At 36.2% G+C, this 22,913-nt stretch overlaps 1 protein-coding gene across 3 annotated transcripts in view; it reads left to right on the forward strand.

The window, feature by feature from the left end:
* FBXO38 (F-box protein 38) overlaps positions 1-22,913 on the forward strand; it is a 54,699-nt gene that overhangs the window by 7,483 nt on the left and 24,303 nt on the right. For all 3 annotated transcript variants that reach the window (XM_041749206.1, XM_041749207.1, XM_041749208.1), the window contains exons 2-11: positions 1,505-1,695; positions 5,556-5,689; positions 8,480-8,643; positions 8,847-9,012; positions 11,704-11,841; positions 13,169-13,306; positions 15,361-15,454; positions 17,052-17,182; positions 20,441-20,611; positions 22,316-22,458. In XM_041749206.1, the coding sequence (XP_041605140.1) occupies positions 1,568-1,695; positions 5,556-5,689; positions 8,480-8,643; positions 8,847-9,012; positions 11,704-11,841; positions 13,169-13,306; positions 15,361-15,454; positions 17,052-17,182; positions 20,441-20,611; positions 22,316-22,458 (1,407 nt within the window). In that variant the 5' untranslated portion in view covers positions 1,505-1,567. The remainder of the gene's footprint in view (positions 1-1,504; positions 1,696-5,555; positions 5,690-8,479; positions 8,644-8,846; positions 9,013-11,703; positions 11,842-13,168; positions 13,307-15,360; positions 15,455-17,051; positions 17,183-20,440; positions 20,612-22,315; positions 22,459-22,913) is intronic.

The following is a 22,913-nucleotide window of genomic DNA, read 5'->3' on the forward strand; positions in this document are numbered from 1 at the left end:
AGCAGGCATGCTGCTACCTGCATATTTGTCCTTTTTCCCTTATGCAAATGAGGTAATGCCTTTGATATAATCTACATCTTGCTTTTTTCACTTAATATACAATCAAAGGACTGGTTTAAAAATATTTTTCTGGTTTCAGTGTGCAGTATGGTATGGTAAACAGTTATTCAGCAAATTACTTACTAAGAGAGGTTACAAGTGAGGGAAGAGAGAGAAGAGACCAGAACACACACAGGCACAGGAAATCTGAGGATTCACTTAGCCATGTAGTTTGCTTCCCTTTACGGATAAAGCAGAGGATCCCCAAAAACTCCACAGACTTCCGTAGTCCCTGAGGAGAGGTATCACAGAATATAATGGATATTCATACTGATAACCTGAGGTCATGAAGAAAAGGTTAAGCTTTTATTGAGTCCACTTTGTAGGAAAATAGAAGCATGTACTCCACTTTACAAAGTTTTTATAGTAAAGGCTTCCTAATTAGGAAAAAGGAAAAGATGGTACATGAAATGTAGCAAGTACTATTCTAGAGATGTACTGATTTGGAACTGCACTCCTGTGCATCACTGCAGAATTATGAAGTTTAAGTTCTGATCAAGAGTTCTCTGCGTTTGAGTCCAGCTCATTTTTGAGAATTTTACCAGTGATAGTTGATAATGTTTTTACAGGATTCCCTCTTAACCTGATCAACAAAATAAAACAAAACCCTCTGGGTGTTTGCTCATCTGACTCTTAATTCTCCTTCTGCCCTCCTTCCCTTCCTTTTTATCCCTCCTCCCCTTTCTTCCTCTATCACCAAAGCTTATTTTAAAAACAGACAAAACATACATTTGACACAAAAGTGAAGTAACCTTTGCTAATTAATGTTTACGGGAGAGGGAAAAGGGTGGTTTTATTCTCCATCTGAAATTGTATATAAATAGTATTTAGTTTTTGAGTGGAAGTCTAATTTTTATCAGATTTATAAAGGGGTCTGGGGCCCGCGGGTAGGGTCTAATCCCCTCACTTTAAAGCTAGGAAAATAAAGAATTTAAAGGGTGACTCAAGTTCATAGAAGTAGTTTGGCAGATCCAGGACTAGAACTCAGCATTCCTCTTCTGCCTTTGTGTGAGGGGCAGACATAGAATCAAGAGTTCCAGAACTGGAAGGGATTTTGTTAACCTAGTTTAACCATCTCTTACCTTACAGGTGAAGAGATTGGTGCTTGGGGAAATTGGGTGAATTAGCTAGGAAGAAACAGAATATAAAATAGAATACAAAACTCCTGATTCCTTGGATTGTTTTTTTTTTTTTTTTCTCATTCTAAGTAATGCATTTTAATATTCTCCACTGCTCTTCAGAAAAAGATATTCTGTTCATTCTTGGTAACGTTTTTATTAATTTGAAGGTGGTCTGTACCTTTCTTATAAAATAAACATTGTTTATGAAACTAGGTTTTCTGGGAATAACTTCTGAGTCTTAGGTTGATGTGCTTTAGTCTACTCTAGCCTCTGCTTGTTTTCAGGGGCTTTGAATTCAAGTAATCAAGAGGGAAGATTTGCTCTTTGATACTGGAGATAACACAGCAATGGGTCCACGAAAGAAAAGTGTTAAAACGTGTCTCATGAATAATGAAATTGCTGAGGAAACAATATCCGATGAAACAAAGGACTATATGAATCAACTTTCACATGAAGTGCTCTGCCATATATTTAGGTAAGATTTTGTGTGGTTGACTTTTACCCCCCTAGAATGTGTAATAAGTAGGAGCAAATGCTAGAGCTGTACTGTCTAGTATGGTAGTCACTAGCTACCTGTGGCATTTAAATTCAAGTGAAATGAAAGTGAGAATCCAGTTCCCCAATTACACAAGCTTATATGTCCTGTGGCTACTGTGTAGGACAGCACAGTGAAGATAGAGAATACTACTTTCGTTGCAGTAAGCACTATTGGATATCCATTCTTTAGACTGCATTAACATTCCAGGCTTCTTGGAACTCTTATTGACTGATTTGTTGACTTTTGTTATTACAGTACCATGTGTGTACAACATAAGGCAGTGTTTCTGACTTTTTTGACTACAACCCACAGTGGGAAACATTTTCCTCGTATGCACATATATGTAAGTGATTGCAATCAAAGTTTCGTGAAATAATACCATACCCATCGTTACTATATGCAGCACACACACTCAAGTTGTTCTGTGGTAAAGCTCCTCTCAGAGTCTTTTTTTAAATTATATTTTTGCCCAGACTACATTATAAACAATAGTCAGAAAAAACAAAACAAAGAACAACAAAACCCTGCCACTTCCAGTTTCCCCTGCTTTCTTCTTTCAGTCATTATCCATTCAGATAAACAGCCCTAACACACTTTGTCTCTGGAGTTAGAGACCTGACTTGGAAATCATGAGTCTCATTTACTTGCCTTCGACCAATGATTGATAATGATGGTATTGTAAGGATTCGATGAAATAATGGTTTTAAAGCACTCAACACACTGCATAGCATAAATGCTTGGTGAGCCTTAGTGGTTAGGATTTTTCATATTGCTCCATGATCTTCATAATTACCATTTTAGTCACTAGACTAAGACACGATAATTAACTTTGCCCTTGTAGTAGTCTCACATTGGGATTGTCATCAGTTTTTGTCTTAAAACAATTGCAATGAACTTTTCCAAGCATTTGGATTTTCTGCTATTTTATTTACCTAGGGGAAATTTCCATAAAGAAGTTCTTAGAAATGTTTTGCATTTTTTAAAATTATTACATATTTGCAGATAAAGAAGTTTTAAAATAGAGATAGCAGAGCTGCTTTAGGGAACCATGGGCACTTTATTTTTCTTTTCCAACATAAGTTTGGAGTAGTCCTTATCTTCTACAGTTTGTTGTTGTATGACACAGAGTAGTTTTGTCAGTTCAGTTCTGTCTGGCAATAGGAAACCCAAAATAACAGAATTTTTTTTAACATAAAGTGGTACTGAAGTTCATTTGGCAGAAAAAAGTCTCAAAATCTTTCAGAAAGTTTTTTCAGAAAAAGAGTCTTAATTCTACCAGATGTTCAAATACATTCTAAAATACACAGTAAATGAGGATTTGGTCCTGGGAAAATTAAGCAGATAGTTGGGTAAAACAGTTGTCATATGTAGGCTCTATATGGGGATTCAAATGTATGTCGGGATCTAGCTTATGATAAACTTGGTAGTCACATGAGTGAGGAAAAGCTGAGTGAATTACTCAGTGATGATGTCATAACCCAAGAACCATTTGGAGAAAGGAATAAAAGCATGTTCTTATCTGTCATTATCTGATACCAAATTCTAAATGCATCAATGAATTAAACCCTTAAAGCTGTTAAAATCTTGAAAGAGGGACGCCTGCGTGGCTCAGTGGTTGAGCATCTGCCTTTGGCTCAGGGCAGGATTCTGGAATCCTGGGATCAAGTCCTGCATTGGAGTCTGCTTCTCCCTCTGCCTATGTCTCTGCCTCTCTCTCTGTCTCTCATGAGTAAATAAATAAAATCTTTAAAAAAAAAAATCCTGGAAGCATAGGTAAAATCCTAAATGCATCACTTTGTTAAACCTGTAAAGCAGTTAGAAAATCCTGGAGTAGCATCTGCCTTTGGCTCAGGGCAGGATTCTGGAATCCTGGGATCAAGTCCTGCATTGGGAGCCTGCTTCTCCCTCTGCCCGTGTCTCTGCGGGCATGAATAAATAAATAAAATCTTAAAAAAAAAGTCCTGAAAGAAAGCATAGGTAAAATTGTTTCTAGGGATGTATGTTAGATATTTGTTGAATAATGGGAGGACATATTATAAACAAATTGGACCATATTTTATAAGTTGAGAGTGGATATGATAACATTTTGCAGTTCAATATTCAAATGGAAGGAGTGGCATCAAGTGTTAACATCTTTTTAAAAATGTACTTTAAATGCCTCCTGCTCTTCAATTATGTATCTGTGAAGAAAAAATACAATTCTTTTTCTGAGGGCAAATATGTATGATAATTTTCATGTGATTACTGATCTATTTGTACTTAAAAAGGGTATAAAATTTACTCAGGCATATGGAAAAAATACTTTAGTGTATAACTTGATTCAGAAAACAAATTCAGTATTCCCCATTGTTTATAAAATGTGTAGTCATAATTTCTGAAAATTATCCTATTTATATCTGAGTTAAGTAAAGTGCAAATTAAGTTAGCAATAATGCTTTTTTTTTTGTGGAAAATTATATTTGATTTTATCTCTTTAAATAGTTTGAAGGGGAAGAGGCAGGGTCCAGAGGTTGACAGAAATGGAGCAGAGAAATGCTCAGCAGGCATACTTGGACTTTTCTTTTAGAATTAGCCTAATTTTTAGGAATTAGAGTAAGACCCAACTGTTGACATTCCCTACTTTTCCTTCATCTTTCCTAGCTGTTGACTTTTTGCAGGTTAACTTTTTTGAGCTGATTTTACTACTTGTAAAATAGCACCTGCTATATCAGTGAGGGTTCTAGTAGGAAACAAGGTACATATACTTGGCTGGAATTTGAAGATCATTTAATGAAAAACTATTTAGAGAGGTTTAAATAGGGTTAAGGGAGCCAATAAGAAGTGCCAAAGAGTTCAGCTTTGAGACTAGGAATAACAGAAAGCCTTAGCCTGTGGTATGTGTTGGCCAAAATCAACTGATAGTCAGATGGGTAGGCAACACAGAGAAAGAAAGAAAAAGGATTGGGGAGGGCAAATAAAGAACAACCTACTTGGTATAATTGTGAAATAGTGACTACAGTACAGTGTCTGTGACGCAATGTGAGCTCAAAAAAGGGCAGTTTTTGCCTTTTAAAAAAATAATCTAAGAATGCATGGCGGGGGTGTTCAGGAAGAGAGATGAGATTTTCTGATCTTTCAAAATATATATTGCTATTATTGGAAACAACAAAAGTAGAGGTTAGTTGAAAAGTTTCAGGAAGGAAGAGATAACAGGGTAGTTGGAAAAGAGGAAATTGTACTTGGACGAGGTGTTCTCACTTAATGCTTATACAATACTTGAATGTGATCTGAAAGATAAAAAGATCTAGGAAAAAAATGTATGCTATAAACTTGGTATAGATGTTTGTTGATGGAGAAAATAGTTTCTGGGTGTTGAGTGAAGAGAGGAATTTTTTAAGCTACTACAGGAGATGAATTCTGTAAAAGCTATAAAATTATATTGGCCATGTTCAAACTAATTCTCTCTGATCTTTATTCTCATATTACCTTAACATCAGGGCATGATACGCACTGAGATCTTTTTCTTTTTTTTTTTTTCCCCTTTGAGATTTTCTTTGTAAAAACTTAAAAGGAGTAGGCAGGTTTTTGCAAACCACTCTATGAAGGGAGCTCAGTACTTTATTTGGATGCTTGAGTATTACTGACTCATTGGTTTTTAATGAAAAGCTTTATGTGTATGTTAATCTTAAAACCCTGCAAATATTGCTAAGGTCTTATTTCATTGAAGGGGTAGGAGCATGGAAGAAGGAAAAAAAAACCTGTTGGTGAGAGGAAGTACTTACCCACTTGATAAATATGAGTTTCTTTCTCTCACAAAGGTACCTCCCTCTGCAGGATATCATGTGTATGGAATGTCTTTCCAGGAAGCTAAAAGAAGCAGTGACCCTATATCTGAGAGTGGTGAGGGTTGTGGATCTCTGTGCAGGGCGGTGGTGGGAATACATGCCAAGTGGTAAGTGGATCTAGCCTGTAAGGTACCCTGGAGCCCTATTGAAACCTAATAATTAATATTCCCATCAAACATCACTTGTCTTAAGATAGGCAGTCTAAGTCACTTCGTTGGTAGGGAGGCAGAATTTTATCTAAATTACTTGATTGGTTTGGGTTGATAAAATATGTTTTGCCTGAGGCTTTACTAGTTTATTTCCTTAAGGAACTATGTCATATGTCAGCCTGTTCCACAAATGTATGATTGGAGAACTCTATATATATCTATTATATTTGACAAAGTGTCCTTTGTTCTATGATGCAGGTTTTCATAGTTTCCCTGTACCCTTTAATGGCATCCTCTGGTTAAACAAATATTAATCAATTTCTGTAAAGCTGGTCTAGCAGCCCACAGAAATTGCACTTCTGGAGCTTTCATTTCTTTAGCACTTTTGGAAGGCCTATACAAGGTCTTAGAGATTCTTAAATAAGACAATGGCCTTAGGTGAAGAATTCAGAGTTAGTGGCCTAACCACACAAATGGACCTTAGGTAAAGAGACCAGAAAAGAAAGTTCGTGACTTTCATTAAGGAGAGCACACCTGAAAGGAAAGAATTAGAATTAAGGACCAATCAAGGCTTCTTTTCAGTTAATACCAGTCTATTAACTAGTGCCTTTTAGTTACTGTCATGTAGCAATTTTGAATGTCTTGTTTAACCACTTTTTATCAGCGTTATCCAGATCCTGATATTTTGAAAATGTGATGAGGTTGGGATGAGGGAGCCTTGACAGAAGTGAAGTGGAACAGGATAGTCTGTCTTCAATACGGGAATACTTTACAGTTTGGGGTGCTATATCCTTTTGAAAGGGTCATCAGTCAACTGGTAACTCTTACCAGTTGGCCAGAATTAGTTATCAGTATATACACCTTTTTGTGAAGAACATTGCAGAGACCTGAGGCTAAAACTCAGCTTAGTGAGAGGCAAACTCAGTTGTCTTCAAATACTTCAAAGAAACCATCCTAAGGGAAAAGGGCTCCTTTTATTCCAGAGAATGATCATATATAGCAAGAAGAAAAAAGAATGAGGGCAGTGTGAAAATGACCATCATTCCGCAGATGAGATTTGTCTTAACAGAGGTTAGACCAGCAGGAATTCTGGTGTTTGGATTAATGCACTGTATAAAGAGGCAGAATTGCAGAGCTCCCATGTGATGCAGTCATAGCCTTAACACATCTGCCCCTTATCAAATTAGAGAAGAATCTGTCTGCGCATTGCTGACTTCTCTCAGATGGTGATAAATACCTATGAGCCCAAAGCTTCTCATCCCTACAGTGAATATAAAAGAGGATTGAAGCAAATAGTCTCTAACCTAGAATAAGATCTCATTAACTGTGATTACTAATGCCACTCTGGCAGTAGTTTAAACCTGGAGTTTAAACCCAGATTCTCTATGTAATAATGATAACTAAAGTTTTTATGTAGTACTTTATGGTTTACAATATGTGATCTCTTTGGATTCTCAGTCTCAGTAGAGAAGGTGAAACTTTATCCATTTTTTGAACTTTATCCATTTTTTGATGAGAGGCAACATGTAGCATATGACAAAAGAAGTGAACATTGGCAGTGGTCACACTTGGTTTTGAACTCTGGCTCTCCCACTTCATAGCTTTTAAATTCTTTCAAGTTCATTTTTTACATTCGTAAGTGGAGTAATTACCTTTTTCAGTGGGTTGTAAGAATAGATGAGAAAACAGAATTGTTATCCCATTGAATGACTCAGTAGTGAAGATTATTCTACAAGATGATAATAAGAACTCTTCATATAATCAGACCAAGTGATTTTTGAGGTCTCTTTTTACTTTTTAGTTTTGTGATTCTAAAGTTAACACGTCATCTGGACTGGCCCTGTGTAAATAGAACAACTTTTAGTATGTAAGACAGTGATATGGGGCTTCATTTACATTCTTGAGAGTTAATATTTTTTTATTTGTCGTTAACAGACAATTGGATTTCTCATAGCCTCCATTAAAGACAAAATACCTAGATAATAAAGTATCAACTGTATGAAACTTGTCTCCCTGCTTAACCTCACCAGATCCCCTGCTGTGAAAGTAACTGCCTGTCTATTTCTGTCTGGTGGATGGAACGCAGTTGGCCTCCCAGATAAATAGCTTTCTGTCAGCTCAGCATCTTTTCAGTTTGGCTCATTTATGTTCTCTTCGCTAACTTGCATCTGTCTTTTGCAGAAGAATGAACTCTCTGAAATGTCCAGGGAGTGATAGTTAAACACAGGATAGGGTAATTATTAGGAAACAGACTAAGAGAACCTAGTTTGCAATGGGATTTATATTAGAATTCTGAGCTTCCTGAAGGTGAGGATCACATCTCCCTCCTTGTTTAGTTGTGTGCTCTGCAGAGCCCTAGAGGTTCAGAGGAGACTGCTGCTGATCAAGTAGGTGGTCCTTTCTAACCCACCAATCCAGTAATAGGTGCAAGTTACCTGATTAGACGTGTGCTGCCCCTAGTCAAAGATTTCTGTACCTTAAAAGCAGCAGCAAAAAAGCCATCATAAATTAAAAGCCTCAGCTCTATAAAATATTAATTCAGAATAAATGGGGTTTCTGAAATGTTTCCTCTTTTACTAAAGGAGTATATTTTCTGTTTTGCCATTTGTTCAGCCATAGTGTTAGTCTTATAAAACTTGAAAAAGTAAACCTTTTGTTGTTGTTAAACTTTTAAAAAATTACAAGTGCCTAGTAAATGTTCATGCACACAAAGGTGAACTTGCCTCTAAATGCTTCTGAATTTCTCAGGCTTCACAGATTCCAGTTTTCTAACACTATTGAAGAAGATGCCAGATGTTGAACAACTCTATGGCCTTCACCCTAGATACCTTGAGAGGCGAAGGGTACGGGGCCATGAGGCTTTTAGCATTCCAGGCGTTCTGGAAGCTTTGCAGGCATGCCCAAACTTAGTGGTGAGTGTACCTGGTTGAACATTTGATATCAACTGGTTGATGAAATAATAAAGAATGAAAGAACATGCTCACTTAACATGCAGGTTTCATTCATAACAAATTTTTAAGTTCCACTGCATATTTAGCATCTTATGATACAGAAATAGAAGCTTCGGATGCTAAATTAATAGCTTTTCTTATGCTTGCTTGGCATTATTTTCTAGGGTGTGGAAACTTCTCACTTGGAATTAGTAGAATCTATTTGGACATATATGCCGCATGTTCATATTTTGGGGAAATTTCGTAATCGTAACGGAGCTTTTCCAATTCCTCCTGAAAATAAACTGAAAATTCCTATAGGAGCCAAAATTCAAACTTTACATTTAGTTGGTGAGTACATGTTTCTTGGGTCACTTGTGACTCCTTGAAATGTCATATGACTGAACATTCACTGAAAGGAAATAATGAGAATTTTATAAATGACTGTTGCAGTTGATGATGGCCAAAGAAGTGCTTGTGAGACGTGTATACAAATTTCGATTTCCCATTAAGGAGTCCTAGATGGGGATAGGGGGGTTAGAGAAATACTGCCTCACAACTAGTCTGTTCCCTTTTTGAAGACTGTTTGGGTAGTTTTGAAAGTTGTTAGGTTTTGGGATTTTTTTGTTTTGTTTTGTTTCAGTGAGCCAGACTCTTGCCTTTCTCTGCCCTTTTGGTCCTGGTTCAACCCTTTAGAGGAGAGTTCTCCAGTGCAGCTTTCTGTGATGATGGAAACATCACGTGTTTGTACTATCCCATATGGCTCCCACAGCAGCTGGTGAAATAGAGGAACTGAATTTTTATCTTAGGTTCATTTATCCAGCAGCCACATACACCTAGTGGCTACTTGATTACACAGTCCAGCTCTAGAATATCGAGGAAGAAAAACTCAGATAGCTTAGTTTACTTGGTATCTTCTCCAACAGAAAATTCCCCTATGTCCCACCCAAAGCCAATGAAAAACTTCTACTACTTCTCTTTTTCCCTGAGAAATGGGAAATGGGGGTGCTCTTTTTGCAGAGGCACTTTATTTGCAGTGATTGCGGTGTACATTCTCCATCCAAATAGTCTATGAAATTATATCCCAGTAATTTCCACCTACGTAAATAATAAGGGCAGATATTTTCTTAAATTTCATTTGCCACCTTTGGCTCACATTATTGAAAGGTTTTCAGGAGGACTCCTTTTACTGTCATCTTATTTTTAATATTTATTTATTAATATTTTACTTAAAGTATACCTGTTGAGTATCTGCTCTGTTGTAAGCAATATTCTGGGCACTGGTGATGGTCTTAAGAATCAGAAATTTCTGAAACCAGGTCTGGTGGTGTGGGGAGTACAGCAGGGACGGTAAGGAGTAGGTCTAAAATAGGGCATATGTGTACAATTCTGGCTGAAGACGAATGCTCTCTAGTAGCCTTTTATTTACAAGATCAAGGATTGATTCTGATTAGGCATTTGGGTATCTAGTTTGAGAATGGGTTTTTAGATAATAAAGGAATTCTGTAATATCTGATGTTTATAACACAAGCTCTATAAAGTCAGTGTTTTCTATCTTTATATTTCCCATGATTCATGTCATTGTTCATTGCGGATACAAGTAGTTGGTAAAGTTTGTGGAAATACATTAATTCATTTGATTAATTCAATAGTTTAACACTGTGATGGTATTAGAAACGTGGATAGCAAATTAGTGCACGTGCTGGGAAGACTGATCATTGTGTCCTTTGTTCATAGAATTGATTTGAGGCAAAATGTGGATTGGGTATAGGATACAGCTGTGTTGTCTGGTGGATCTGTCTCACTCTTGATACTCTGAGTTTCCTAATCAGAATTACCACCATTATGGTAGATGCTAAATGTACCTTTGTGAATTCTGCATCTTGAATCTTAGTCTATACTCATTGCCTCTGCCTTTCCTCCTTTGGTCTTATCAATTTTACTTCCCATCTGCTGCCATACAGGGTGTATGTGTAATTCAAGGCTAATGGTAACTGCTTTTTGGGAATGGGCGGGTTAAGGAGTGATCCTTATAGTGGGAGCATCCTGCAGAATTCAGCTTCTAAAGAACCAGTCTTGAAGGTACTCCAGCTTTGCTCTCTCTAGTTGCCCTTGCTGGCAGGCCTTCTACCAACTTCAATTTGCAGTTATCTTAAACTGATTTTGCCAACTACTGCTTGTTAAATGTCATCACATTGGGTCCTTGGGATTTCTCTCAATTTGTGTCACTTCCTTGGCTTTTCATGAAGCTGTGGTATTTAACTGTTGGGCAAGTTCCCTGATCTGCTTCCTTCCATTTAGAACTTATAGGTTACCTATCTTATTTTTTTCTTCCATGTCTCCTGGTTTTTCCTTCCACTATACATCCCCTTTCTCCCAGACAGGGTCTCTCCTAAAGTTAAGTCACTTACAGATTGGAAGGATAAAATACTATCATCACTTTGAAATACTAAAATAAATGATGGGTTCTTACTTTCTTGGAGTCATGCTGACTGTCTTCTACCGCACGTTTATAAATCCTTAAGGTTCAGTTCACTCATTTGTAGAAACAACTTTAATCTCTGTCTCTGGATATCATGATATTTGAAGCCAGCTAGCTAGCTTGCTTTTGTCCTGAGAAATTTAGCTTTCTCACTGATGGGACAGTGGGCATTGGTAGTTAAATAGTACTTTTGTGTATTCTTTCCATATAATTTTGTTTTCAGTAACCTGTTTTATTTTATATCTCCTTGGTGTATGTTATCTTGGAAGAGTTGTAGAGTTATGAGAAAGATTCATGTGTGTAAAATGCAGGAATACTTTTAAAATCCCACCTCTATATGCCTTTTCTAAAGAAACAACAAAGTAGAGTGTTTATGGTTTGCTTAAATTGTTCTTTATAAGCCTGTTTCAGATAAGCCAAACTTGAAAGACCTTAATTAGATAATTTGTTCTGGTGAAAATATCCATGAAGGGTAAATTGTCAACCTGAAAAGTAGACTGTTGCACTTATGCAGAATACAGGGTTTTTCGTGATTTTTGTTTTTTGGTGTATATTTTTAGGGGTGAATGTTCCTGAAATTCCTTGTATACCAATGCTAAGGCATCTTTATATGAAGTGGGTAAGACTCACTAAACCACAGCCGTTCAAAGACTTTCTATGCATCAGTTTACGAACTTTCGTCATGAGGAACTGTGCAGGTAATGGTACATAGTTATGGTGGAATTATACATATGCTGTTCTAAAAATATCCAAAAGCAAACTCTAATAGCTATGCTTGTAGATGGAATTATGTTACGTTATTATTATTTATGTTTGGTAATTTATTCACCTTGTGGAAATAAATGTACTTTTGTTTTAAAGTCCATAGACATGGGATTAGTGGGGGGGAAAAAGCATCACAGTGTCTCTACATATATTTTATAGACACTTTTTACTTTCTGCAGGATTGTTACACTAGATTCTGATTTCTTTGTCTCTGGTCTTCTAATCCTGCATGTAAATAGTAGGGTGACTTAATCTTATAAAGCAGAAAGCACTGCTTTTATGGTATTGCTTTTCTGTTCAGAAACTTTCAGTGTCTGTTGCCCTAGATTGTCAGATGGGAACTATTCTGTTTAAAGTTCTGAATAGCTGGGGCCCCTGTCGATGTCTTTATTTCTGACTCTTTAGCAATATGTACCTTCTTATATTGTGAGGCACCCCCCTCCAGCTCTACTAGCCTTCACCTCAGTGTTTGTCTTTACACTATGTTATTGTTTTCTTGTCCTGAGGTACACACTTCCTTCCTTCCTCTTCTTTTTTTTCTTTTTTATATGTTACAAACAGACCCTGTTTTTGTAGTTGGTATGTTATGCCTTTGTATTCTTAGAATTACACAGTTTTATCTCCATGTCATTTGCAAGGTCTATGATAAGACTACTATGTTGTGATCTTCCACAATACCTCATAAAACACTGCTCATAGAGAGGTATTTATGATCCTGCTATTTATTGAAGTGAAGGGACATTTTTTTAAAAAAGATTTTATTTATTTATTCATGACAGAGAGAGAGAGAGAGAGAGAGAGAGAGAGAGAGAGAGAGAGAGGCAGAGACACAGGGAGAAGGAGAAGCAGGCTTCATGCAAAGAGCCCAATGTGGGATTCGATCCCGGGAGTCCGGGATCACGCCCTGAGCCGAAGGCAGAAGCCCAACCACTGAGCCACCCAAGCGTCCTGAAGAGACAGATTTTTAACTAAGTTTTCTCCCTTAGTTATTTTGAGCTCAAAACTATTGAGACTTCAAAGGATTTACAGAAAATACTAAGTATCTCTCCAGTGTAAACTGAAAAATCCTTATGCTGAATAAATACACGGTTAACAAGCTAATATCTTCATTTCTAAGAAGTATAAATTATAGAGAGTCACTACTTGGCTGTCAATTTTACACAGAATTTATAAGTTAATTCATTTCAGCTGCTGGTTTGAAAATTCATCTTTAAAGCAATTTTCATTGCTTGTTCCATTAAAGTATTTTTACCCCCTCAGGACCTACAAACTCCTTGAAGTATGTCCCTTTAGTAACAGGATTAGCCTCTGCCCGAAACTTGGAACATTTGGAAATGGTTCGAGTTCCTTTCCTTGGAGGTCTTATCCAGCACGTAGTTGAAGACAGTTGGAGATCAGGTACTCGTTTTTCTTTAGTTACTGAATACTTTTTAAATCAGTTTTTAAAATTATTACACTTTTATTTAGCTTCTCTTGTGAGTCTTTTTAAAAGAAAATGCATATTAGTAATTGCCCTTTCTCCCTGGTGCCTTTGATAGAGAATAAATAACCATGAGCATGGACTAATGTTCATTTTCTTTTATGCAATGCTAAACCTTCTCAAAATAAATAGAGTGTTAAAGCATGTTTTCTGGATCGTTAATCCTTATTACTTAGTTAATCATGCACCTATTATACTTGGAATTTTTCTAAGAAATATTAGCAGGGATTTCTAATGTCTATTGGTGATAAGAGATGTTTTTTGACTTGGACATCTTGGGCCTACAAAAGAACTCAGGCATTAGTAATGATAATGTCTAACATTTGTCTGATTCTTTAAGGTATATCAAGTGCTTTCCATATTTATCATGGAGTTAGATCCATCTTAGAGATGGCTTTTGAAAGGAAAATATATTTTACTCTCTAGGTCCTTTAATTACATTTTAAATAATGATATGTGACAGAATGTGTTCCATGTTAAACATTTTGTTGCAACAAAAATACCACAAGATTAAATAAGCATTTAAATGAGGATGATTCTGCCTTACATTTTACTTAAGGAGTCAGCATACTTTACACAGAAGTTAATTCCAGATGAGTCAGAGACCCAAATTTTGTGAAAAACAAAAAGTTTGTTAAAAAAAAAAAAAATAGAAGAACGTCTTTCTGACCTTGGGTAGGCAAAGATTTATTAAACAGGATACCAAAAAGCACTTACTATAAAGAAAAAAATGATAAACTATTATATTATATTAAAAGATTTTTCCATTCATCAAAAGGTATGATTAAAAGTGAAAAGCCAGGTTTTAGAGTGGGAGACTATTTGCAATACAGATATCAGATGAAGAACTTATATCTAGAATATATGAAATATTTCTAAAATTAATGAGAAAAAGCAGACAACCCAATAGAAAAAAAAACAAGGATATAACCTAAATAGAAAAGACTTCACAAAAGGGGATAACCAAATGGCCAATAAACATGAAGAAATGATAGATGTCATTAGTCTTTAGGGGAATGCAAAATAAAAACCACAGTGTGATACGCAAGCACTAAGATAACTATGCCTAGGCATGACCAATAGGAAAGAGACAAAGTATTGGCCAGAGCAATGGGGCTTCCATACACTGCTGGGAGTAAGTCTAAGTTGATATAATCACTTGAAATATTGTTTGGTAGTATCTGCTGAAGTTGACTTTATCCTTATCACTAGTTGCCTTCCTGGCTTTAAACCCAACAGAAATGTATACATATGTTCAGCAGGAGACATACCCCAAATTGTTCATAGTAGCACTGTTCATAATAGCCTCCAAATGGGAACAACCCAGATGCCCATCAACAACAGCATGGATAATTTAAATGTGACAAAAATGTAAGGGAATATTACACAGCAGTGAGGATGAATTAACTACCATTATATGCAACAATCTGGATGAATCTCCTAAACAAAACTTTTAGTAAAAGAAAGACTGTAATTTTATTCATGAAAGTTTAAAGTCAATCTTGTGAAAATTCTTTGAGCTGTATACATTAATAATTTGCATACTGTTTTTGCTGTGTATTTACAATTTTCACAAACAAAAATAGTTGGAAGTTAAAGGAGTTGTGGTCTTTTTCCACATGGTAGATTGTAGCTTCAAACTTTGGCTTAAAAATGCCAGGATCCCTCTTTACAGTTCCCTTATGAACTTCTAGCTTTCTGAAAATTCTTTCTTAAAAGTCTCAAAAATTTGGAGTAATTTTCTGACACCATCAGAATGTCTTTTCAGAAGGACAGTATCTGCTTTCATGTCTTTTAAGGAAATGACTAAAAGTTAAAATTCATCTTGAAATGTTAATTTGAATGGAAAAACAAACTTAGATTTACTTTTAACCAGATAATTTTCATCTTAAAATGCATATAAATACTTGACTGAAAGTGTTGTGGTCAAAAGAAATGCTTACTGTTTTTGTTCCTTTTCTCCCTTAACTAGGTGGTTTTAGAAATTTGCACACTATTGTTTTGGGAGCATGCAAAAATGCTCTTGAAGTAGATCTTGGTTACCTCATCATCACTGCTGCTCGTAGGTATGTTTCCTCTTCATGTTGTCTTTTGTCTTAGAGTTATATGTTTTCCTGTTTTACAAAAATTAGGGGAAGTGTATATGAAGTTTGATTATGCCTTGCCAGATATAAAATACAAATGAATTGTGTAAATAGCATTAGGACATCACTTAATAGTGGTAATCTTATGTTATAATTGATAACCAGCTAAGCTGCACTCCAGACCCAGCAAGTTCTGAAAGGGTATGGTCTCATCAGAGAAAAGCAGTCAGCACTCTGGAAGTCCAGCAGATCAGCACTGATGCACCCAGTGTCTGCAGCACTTTTGGGAACCATTCTTTCAACTTTCTCTGATTTTTGGAATTATTTTAGTTTGTGACGGTATTTGCTATTCAGAAATCAGTAGGAAATATCAGAAAGAGAGACAGAACATAAAGACTCCTAACTCTGGGAAACGATCTAGGGGTGGTGGAAGGGGAGGAGGGCGGGGGGTGGGGGTGAATGGGTGACGGGCACTGAGGGGGGCACTTGACGGGATGAGCACTGGGTGTTATTCTGTATGTTGGCAAATTGAACACCAATAAAAAATAAATTTATTATTAAAAAAAAAAACAACCCTGTGTTGGGTTCCATACTAAGCATGGAGCCTACTAAAAACACACACACACACACACACAAAACCTCATACTTAAGCCATGTCTGTTTTCATGATCAAACCCTGACTAACTTGTTTAATAAATATTTGCAGAATAAATGGAAAATTAAAAAAAATAAATCAGCTTTTTGAGTCTTGACATTGTAACACCATTATATTTTTAACGTATCTTTTTATCAGTTTATGCCTCATTTACTCTTGATCCTACAGATCAGAAGTCTATCTCTACTTTTATATTTTATTTAAATTCAGTTAACCTTTTTTTTTATTTATTCAAAAATAAAACCCTTTCCATTAAAATAATTTTAATAATATAAATAAAACAAGGGACCCCTTGGTGACTCAATGGTTGAGCACCTGCCTTCAGCCCAGGGTGTGATCCTGGAGTCCCAGGATCGATGTGGGCATCAGGCTCCCTGCGTGGAACCTGCTTCTCTCTCTGCCTATATCTCTGCCTATATCTCCGCCTCTCTCTCTGTGTGACTCTCACGAATAAATAAATAAAATACTTTAAAAATATATATATGTGTATATATATATATACATATACATAAAACTGTTTAGGTATTACTATCTGGAATAGAACTATAATCTTTGTTTTAAAGATGTTATAAAATGGCACTTTTAACAACTAGCATACAAAAAGATGTTGAACAATCAGTACCAGATGCAGGTTCTGACTTTGACTTAATCAGATTTAAGCAAGCATCAGCAAGAATATAAGATTCTTAGTGTATAATTTATTGTTAATTAATGTAACTTCAGTGTACTACCTAAGATGTGCCAACACTTTGCAAAATGCTCCTTTAAAAAGGAAACATCTCTAATGTTTTTTACTAGGGGAGTGAGAAGTTGTTTGCCTGTGACACTTCAGTAAGATGAACTTCTTTCAGAGCCTTATGCTAGGAAGAACCTATGTCTCTGATGGCTTTTATTTTACTCTGATGTTTATCTTTCTCTTCATAGGTTACATGAAGTTCGGATCCAGCCTTCCCTAACCAAAGATGGCGTCTTTTCTGCCCTAAAGATGGCAGAGCTGGAGTTCCCCCAGTTTGAAACACTTCATCTGGGCTATGTAGATGAGTTTTTGCTGCAGAGTAAGACTTAATCAACCATTTTATTCCCTAGAATTACTGTAGGGAACTTGACAGACTGAAACTTGAATTGAGATGTGCCATATTTTCTTGAATATAAGACAGCTTAAAATCTCAGGGGCTCTGCCTTCTTGAAAAAGGAACTTTTAATTTAAACTTGAAGTGTCAGTGATTTTTTTTTCCCATATTGCCTCTGACTTAGCATATTATAGAAAATATAATGATTAATAATATACAAAAAGAAAAAAAATCCTACCTACATTTGATATTGTCTCCATTTTACTGCCCAAGTTTCTTTCCCATTCTGCTTCATTTTTTTCACAGAATGTCATCCTTGGTTCCATTTGTTGAATTTGATCTGCCACACTTCTTGAAGCTTTTGATGGTCCTCTCAGATGAGGTCCCATTCCCTGTCCATGCTCTTCATTTCCATAATAAGCCCGCTGGGGGTTCTGGATTTCCCAGATAGTGTGAGCACATAATGGTCAGTATTCATTTGATGATGATTGCTGTTGGAAGGCTTGTTGACAGCATTTTCTGGAATGTATTTACAATTGGGAACTCATTCCTTTGGGTTTGAATGCATGTCAATTCATTATTCAAGCTTTTTTTCCCACATGACATTAATCAGACATGCAAGAGCATTTCCACCATTAGCATGTTTTTATTTTTGCAAGAATTGTTTCTTCCCCATGTAATTTATAACAAGTCTTTCTTAAACTCACTGTCATACGAGAATGGCATTTTTTCTTAGGATCTAGTTTGCATTGTGGAAGAACATAAGGTTTAACTCCTGATCAGGACAGTCTAGGTCAAACAATATGACTGTTGTCCTTTTTCATTTTTAATAGATGTGACAGTATTGTTTACTTTTTCTTTGTTGTAGTGTTCATTATTACATTTGACTGATTAAGAAATCCAGTCATTATCTTCTTGCTAGTTTAATGGGAATTACTTTTAATCTGTATAACTTTGAAAAAGATTGGCTTTTGACCAACATAGCTCTGTATTTTCAAGATGGCCATATTTAGGTCCACTGAAGGATTGTCTTTGAGAGTTACTATTTCCCTAGTGTCTCTTTCCCCATAACACACGTTCAATAGAAAAACACTTTACCTTTTTAGTACCATTATTTTATGCTTTTCAACATGTTTCATAGTCTCTTTCATACTGAAATCTCTTTGTCTTGATCTTTTCATAAGCAATTCTTGTCTTTATATTTGCTGCAGTTTATCCATTTCTCCATATATGTACTTGCCCCCGTTCCTCCAAAGATGACCCAGGATGTCTGTATCACAGTAGGTGCCAGGTGCCTCTAATAGCCCGCCTTGGGAGAAACGAGTGGTCACTGCTCATACTTTGTCACTTAATCTCACTCTTCTCAGTAATTTAGATTTTGAGGCACCTCTCCAGGAGGGTGGGGGTGGCATCACCTCTAGTAAAACCTGTATCACCATTTTGTTACAAAGACTTGGCAAAATAGAAACATCACCATTGTGCCCCGTACATTTACAGTAGATATGATAGTGCCATATTGAAGAGGTGGATATGCTGAAAAGCAGATGCTGTGCGTTAAGAATAGAAGAAAAGTGTTCCAAAGGTGAATACCTTGGAGTTTTTTTGCTTTCAAAGACTTATGATAGCAGAGTTTTACTTGAAGGTGATAGGGATGTCAAACTCATTAAAAACCAGAATAGTGTAGTCTTTAGTGCTGGGGCTTTGGAGAGAGGGAGACAGATGGAATTGAGACCTACCTCTTATAGATGATGGAACCTTGCAAAGGCAAGTTTTCTTCTTAAGTCCATAGTTCCCCTTTTGTTAAGTGGAGATAAGACCACTTGCCATTTTTCCTCGAATAGTTTGGAGGAATCAATAATAAACCCAATTTTATCATTATAATCTCTGACCCTTAGAAAGCATGTAGTAAGTGGTAGTTTTTACTTTTAGTTGACTTATGGGCTAAAGAAAAAAGAAACAAAAATGTGTTCTGGGTGATGTCATCAGAGTTCTTGAGAGAGTGTGACAATCAGGAGACCCCAAGAGCCAGAAAAAGGTGGTGGTCTCAAAGGAATGAATGTATGGTAGATTTGTCATGTCAGGTTGCAGCATTCATGCAGGCAGAGAACAGGGTGAATTCAAAATTTACCCATTCATTAGAAAAGTTTCAAGCCCAAAGGGCAAGAAAAACATTTTTACAGCAGGCTAAAGAAAATTGCTCAGTCGAATTGTAGGAGTTAGATTAAGGTAAAATCAGCAAGAAATGCCAGTAAATACCAGAAATGGGGACTATAGGAGAGAGACTGTGAACCATGTAAGAATAAAATTGGAAGAGTTTGGAGTAAATAGTTGTTTTAAACATGCTCCAGGCTAAAGGTGTAAATCCCTGTAATATGTGGGGCAGCTTCACCAGAGCAATAGTGTTTTCTGTGTACTTGGTGGTAGGTGGTAGAAGGAACTGAGAGACATTTGTTGAGTTCCTGTCTCACCAGCACTCTGCTGGACATTGAAAATGTGACTGTCAACTAACTAGACATGGTCCCTTTTTCCTTCAGATTGCTTATAGTTAACCATCCTGGAGAGTAAGGACAGGCAGCTGGAAGAAATGAGGACAGGGATAGGGAATGAGACATGTTTTCAGTGCCGTAGTCTAGAATGGAGGATCGTCTTTTACTGATACATGTTCTTCCCCTAAACCCCCTGCGGGAGGCACTAAAGCCCAGTGGCAGAAGGAGTGGGTATATTTGAATTAGAAGTCCACTTTCTGGGGACGGGCACATCTTTACTAACCAATACTATGGCTCTCAGAATGAGTCTGAATTCCCAGTTTACTCTCTTCTTTATACATGGTCACACCTGACTCCAAAAACATGATCCTAATACCGTGAGAGAGAGTCACATATCTAAGATCTTACTTTTCTTTATAAAACTAAAGCTAAAACTTTGCCATAAGTGTGAGCCAATACAATATATCCCTCAGTTTTAAGAATTTTTGCTTTCTTTTTTCCTTTTCTAAACAATGGAAAACACTTTGTTTCTACTAGCTAACCCTTGACTTTTAATACAAGTTTTTATTTTGCAAAGTAAATGGTATTTGCAGAGAACACCTAATCTAACATTGTACTCAAACCTAAAGCTGATGATGGATTGATGACACAGAACGATCATAGAAGAGTGATATACTGGATGTTAAGATAACGAGTTGGCAACATCCTATGACAATTTAAGAATCTTTTTTTTTTTTTAATTGATTTCTTTTTCTAGGCAGAATGGCGAATGCAGATCTGGTAAAGTATGGTTTGGCTGATGTGGTAGAAAATCCTGGTATCATCACCGATATAGGGATGAAGGCAGTCAATGAAGTTTTTTCCTGTATCAAATATCTGGCAATTTATAATTGCCCCCATCTCCATAACCCATACAATTGGATCTCAGGTACTGTAGGCTTCACAACGGTTATGTCTGCCTGATAAGGAAAGAATATATATTTTTGTTTCTGTATGTGATGAATTGTATTCCTAACATAAAATGTAAATACTTTGTATGATCATACAAGTGCTGGGAACTTTTGATAACTATGTTGGAAGTGTATCAGTGCCTCTTTGAACCTGTAAAATTCTCTGCCTAGAAACTGGCACTGACTAGGTTATGGATTCAACTGCCAAGGCAGTTGTGCTTTGCTAGGCACAAAGAAATAATAAAGTTATTATTATTTTGTGCTTTGTGCTTTGCTAGGCACAAAGAAATAATAAAGTTATCATTATTATTATAAAATTAAGGTTAGGAATTGTTGCTTGGGATACTACATTTGTTACCTCTGAATTACCATCACATTGCATATCATCTGAAAGGACAAAGTGGGTATGTATTTAAAAAAAAACTTAGGTGACAGATTTAGCATTAACTTGTAATGAAATTTTCGTTTGCTTTAAAATCTTAGGTTATTTCAGCTCTCCCCTTCCTACCTGATCCCTTGTGTCTAAAAGTGTGACTGTACTTGATGCGTTTCCTTATATGAGGAGTTCATTTTCCTCCCTGAGAGAATAGTACTGTTTGTTTCTTTTAAGGCCCTTCTTAAATACCTAAAATTCATAACCTTTAAATAAATTCAGAGCTAGAGAATTTTCATCGTGACATCATCTTTAACCATACCAAGCCCCCTCACTGACACCTGCAGAACAGCCTCCTCTCCTGTCTGAGTTGCCTCACAGGGCCCCTATAGCTCCTTACAGAACTCATCTCTGGCATCTTTTAGGGCTCAGGGGCATCTACTAAGATTACTCATTAAAATGGCCATGTCTCCCCTACCAAAAGTGAGAAATTCTGTCTTTGGCCCAGTTGCACCAAGAAGTTATTGGGAAATACAAACTTTAGGTTGTAGCAGGCATAGATCACTTTTTAAAAAATAACATTTATTGGATTTTTGGTTTGTTTGTTTTCTTAAATACAGAAGAGTATAAAGAAGAAAACAAAAAATGGCCTATAATCCCATCACTCAGAACTCCTGTTAACACTTAAAAACTAAAAGTAATACATGCACTTGATAAACAATACCAAACAGTACAGAAAGGTACAAAATGAAAAGTCTCCTCTTCTCAAAGGTAACCACCATCAACAGTTTCTTATATATTCTCTGGACAGATTATTTTGTACATGTTGCATCCTATACATGTATAGCATTTAAAAATGATTTATATATACAAAAGGACATTAGGCATACCCTCTCCTATAGCTTGGTTTTTACACTAAGGGTATTTGGGAAAGCTTTGTAATAGCAAGCATACTCAATTCTCCTTCATTGTTTCTAACAGCTGCATAATGTTCTGTTAAATGAATGCACCAGCATTTAACTAGTGTCCTGTTGTTGAATAGACATGTAAGTTGTTGAATGGATCACATTTAGATTAAGTCTGACTTGGTTTCAAGTTAATAATTCCCAAGCCCGTATAACTCCCATAGTTTTCACAATGAAATTAGATAAGGAGACATAATTTAGTCATCAGGTTTCTGAGATCATGAGATAAAATCAAAGTTATTTAAAGGAAAAGGATTTGAAAGTCTTTGTGACCTTTAACGAAATGAATCCATGATGGAGAAAGTATTAGTTCAATTCTCTGGCCTTGTCATTTCTCTGAACAGACCACTCAAGATGGACGCGATTGGTCGATATCAACTTAGTGCGATGCCATGCTTTGAAGCTGGACTCCTTTGGCCAGTTTATTGAATTATTGCCCAGTCTGGAGTTTATTTCACTGGACCAGATGTTTCGTGAACCACCCAAAGTAAGTCACATTTTGAGGGAATTAGGCTTTGCTTAATTAAATACTTAATTTACTACTTAAGGAATAAAATGAAACCTATGTGATTTTTTTTTCTTTCTAATAATATGCCTTTACATTGTTATAATTGGACTTTTTACATGCCTTCAGTGAAGGCATAAAGGTTATAATTTGCATAGCCTCTTGTTCTGGTAAGGGGGTCTCCAGAGAAAGGAAAGGGAAAAGTAAATAGAAAGCTGTCTACATCAGTTCTATAAGCAAGCACAAAGGTGGAAATTTGAGCTAGGTCAATATTTATTACTCAGAGTAGTTAGTTGGGAGATTAAATCTCTAATTGGGAACCTCAGATATAAATAAGAATTAGGGATTTAGTTTGGAAATGTTTTATTTTGCTGTTCTCTCTTCTATGCAGTTGGAAACCCGGGAAATAGTCTAGTTGTACGAAATGTTATTTTAAA

Source organism: Vulpes lagopus, chromosome 3 (assembly GCF_018345385.1).
Source record: "Vulpes lagopus strain Blue_001 chromosome 3, ASM1834538v1, whole genome shotgun sequence".
NCBI lineage: Eukaryota > Metazoa > Chordata > Mammalia > Carnivora > Canidae > Vulpes > Vulpes lagopus.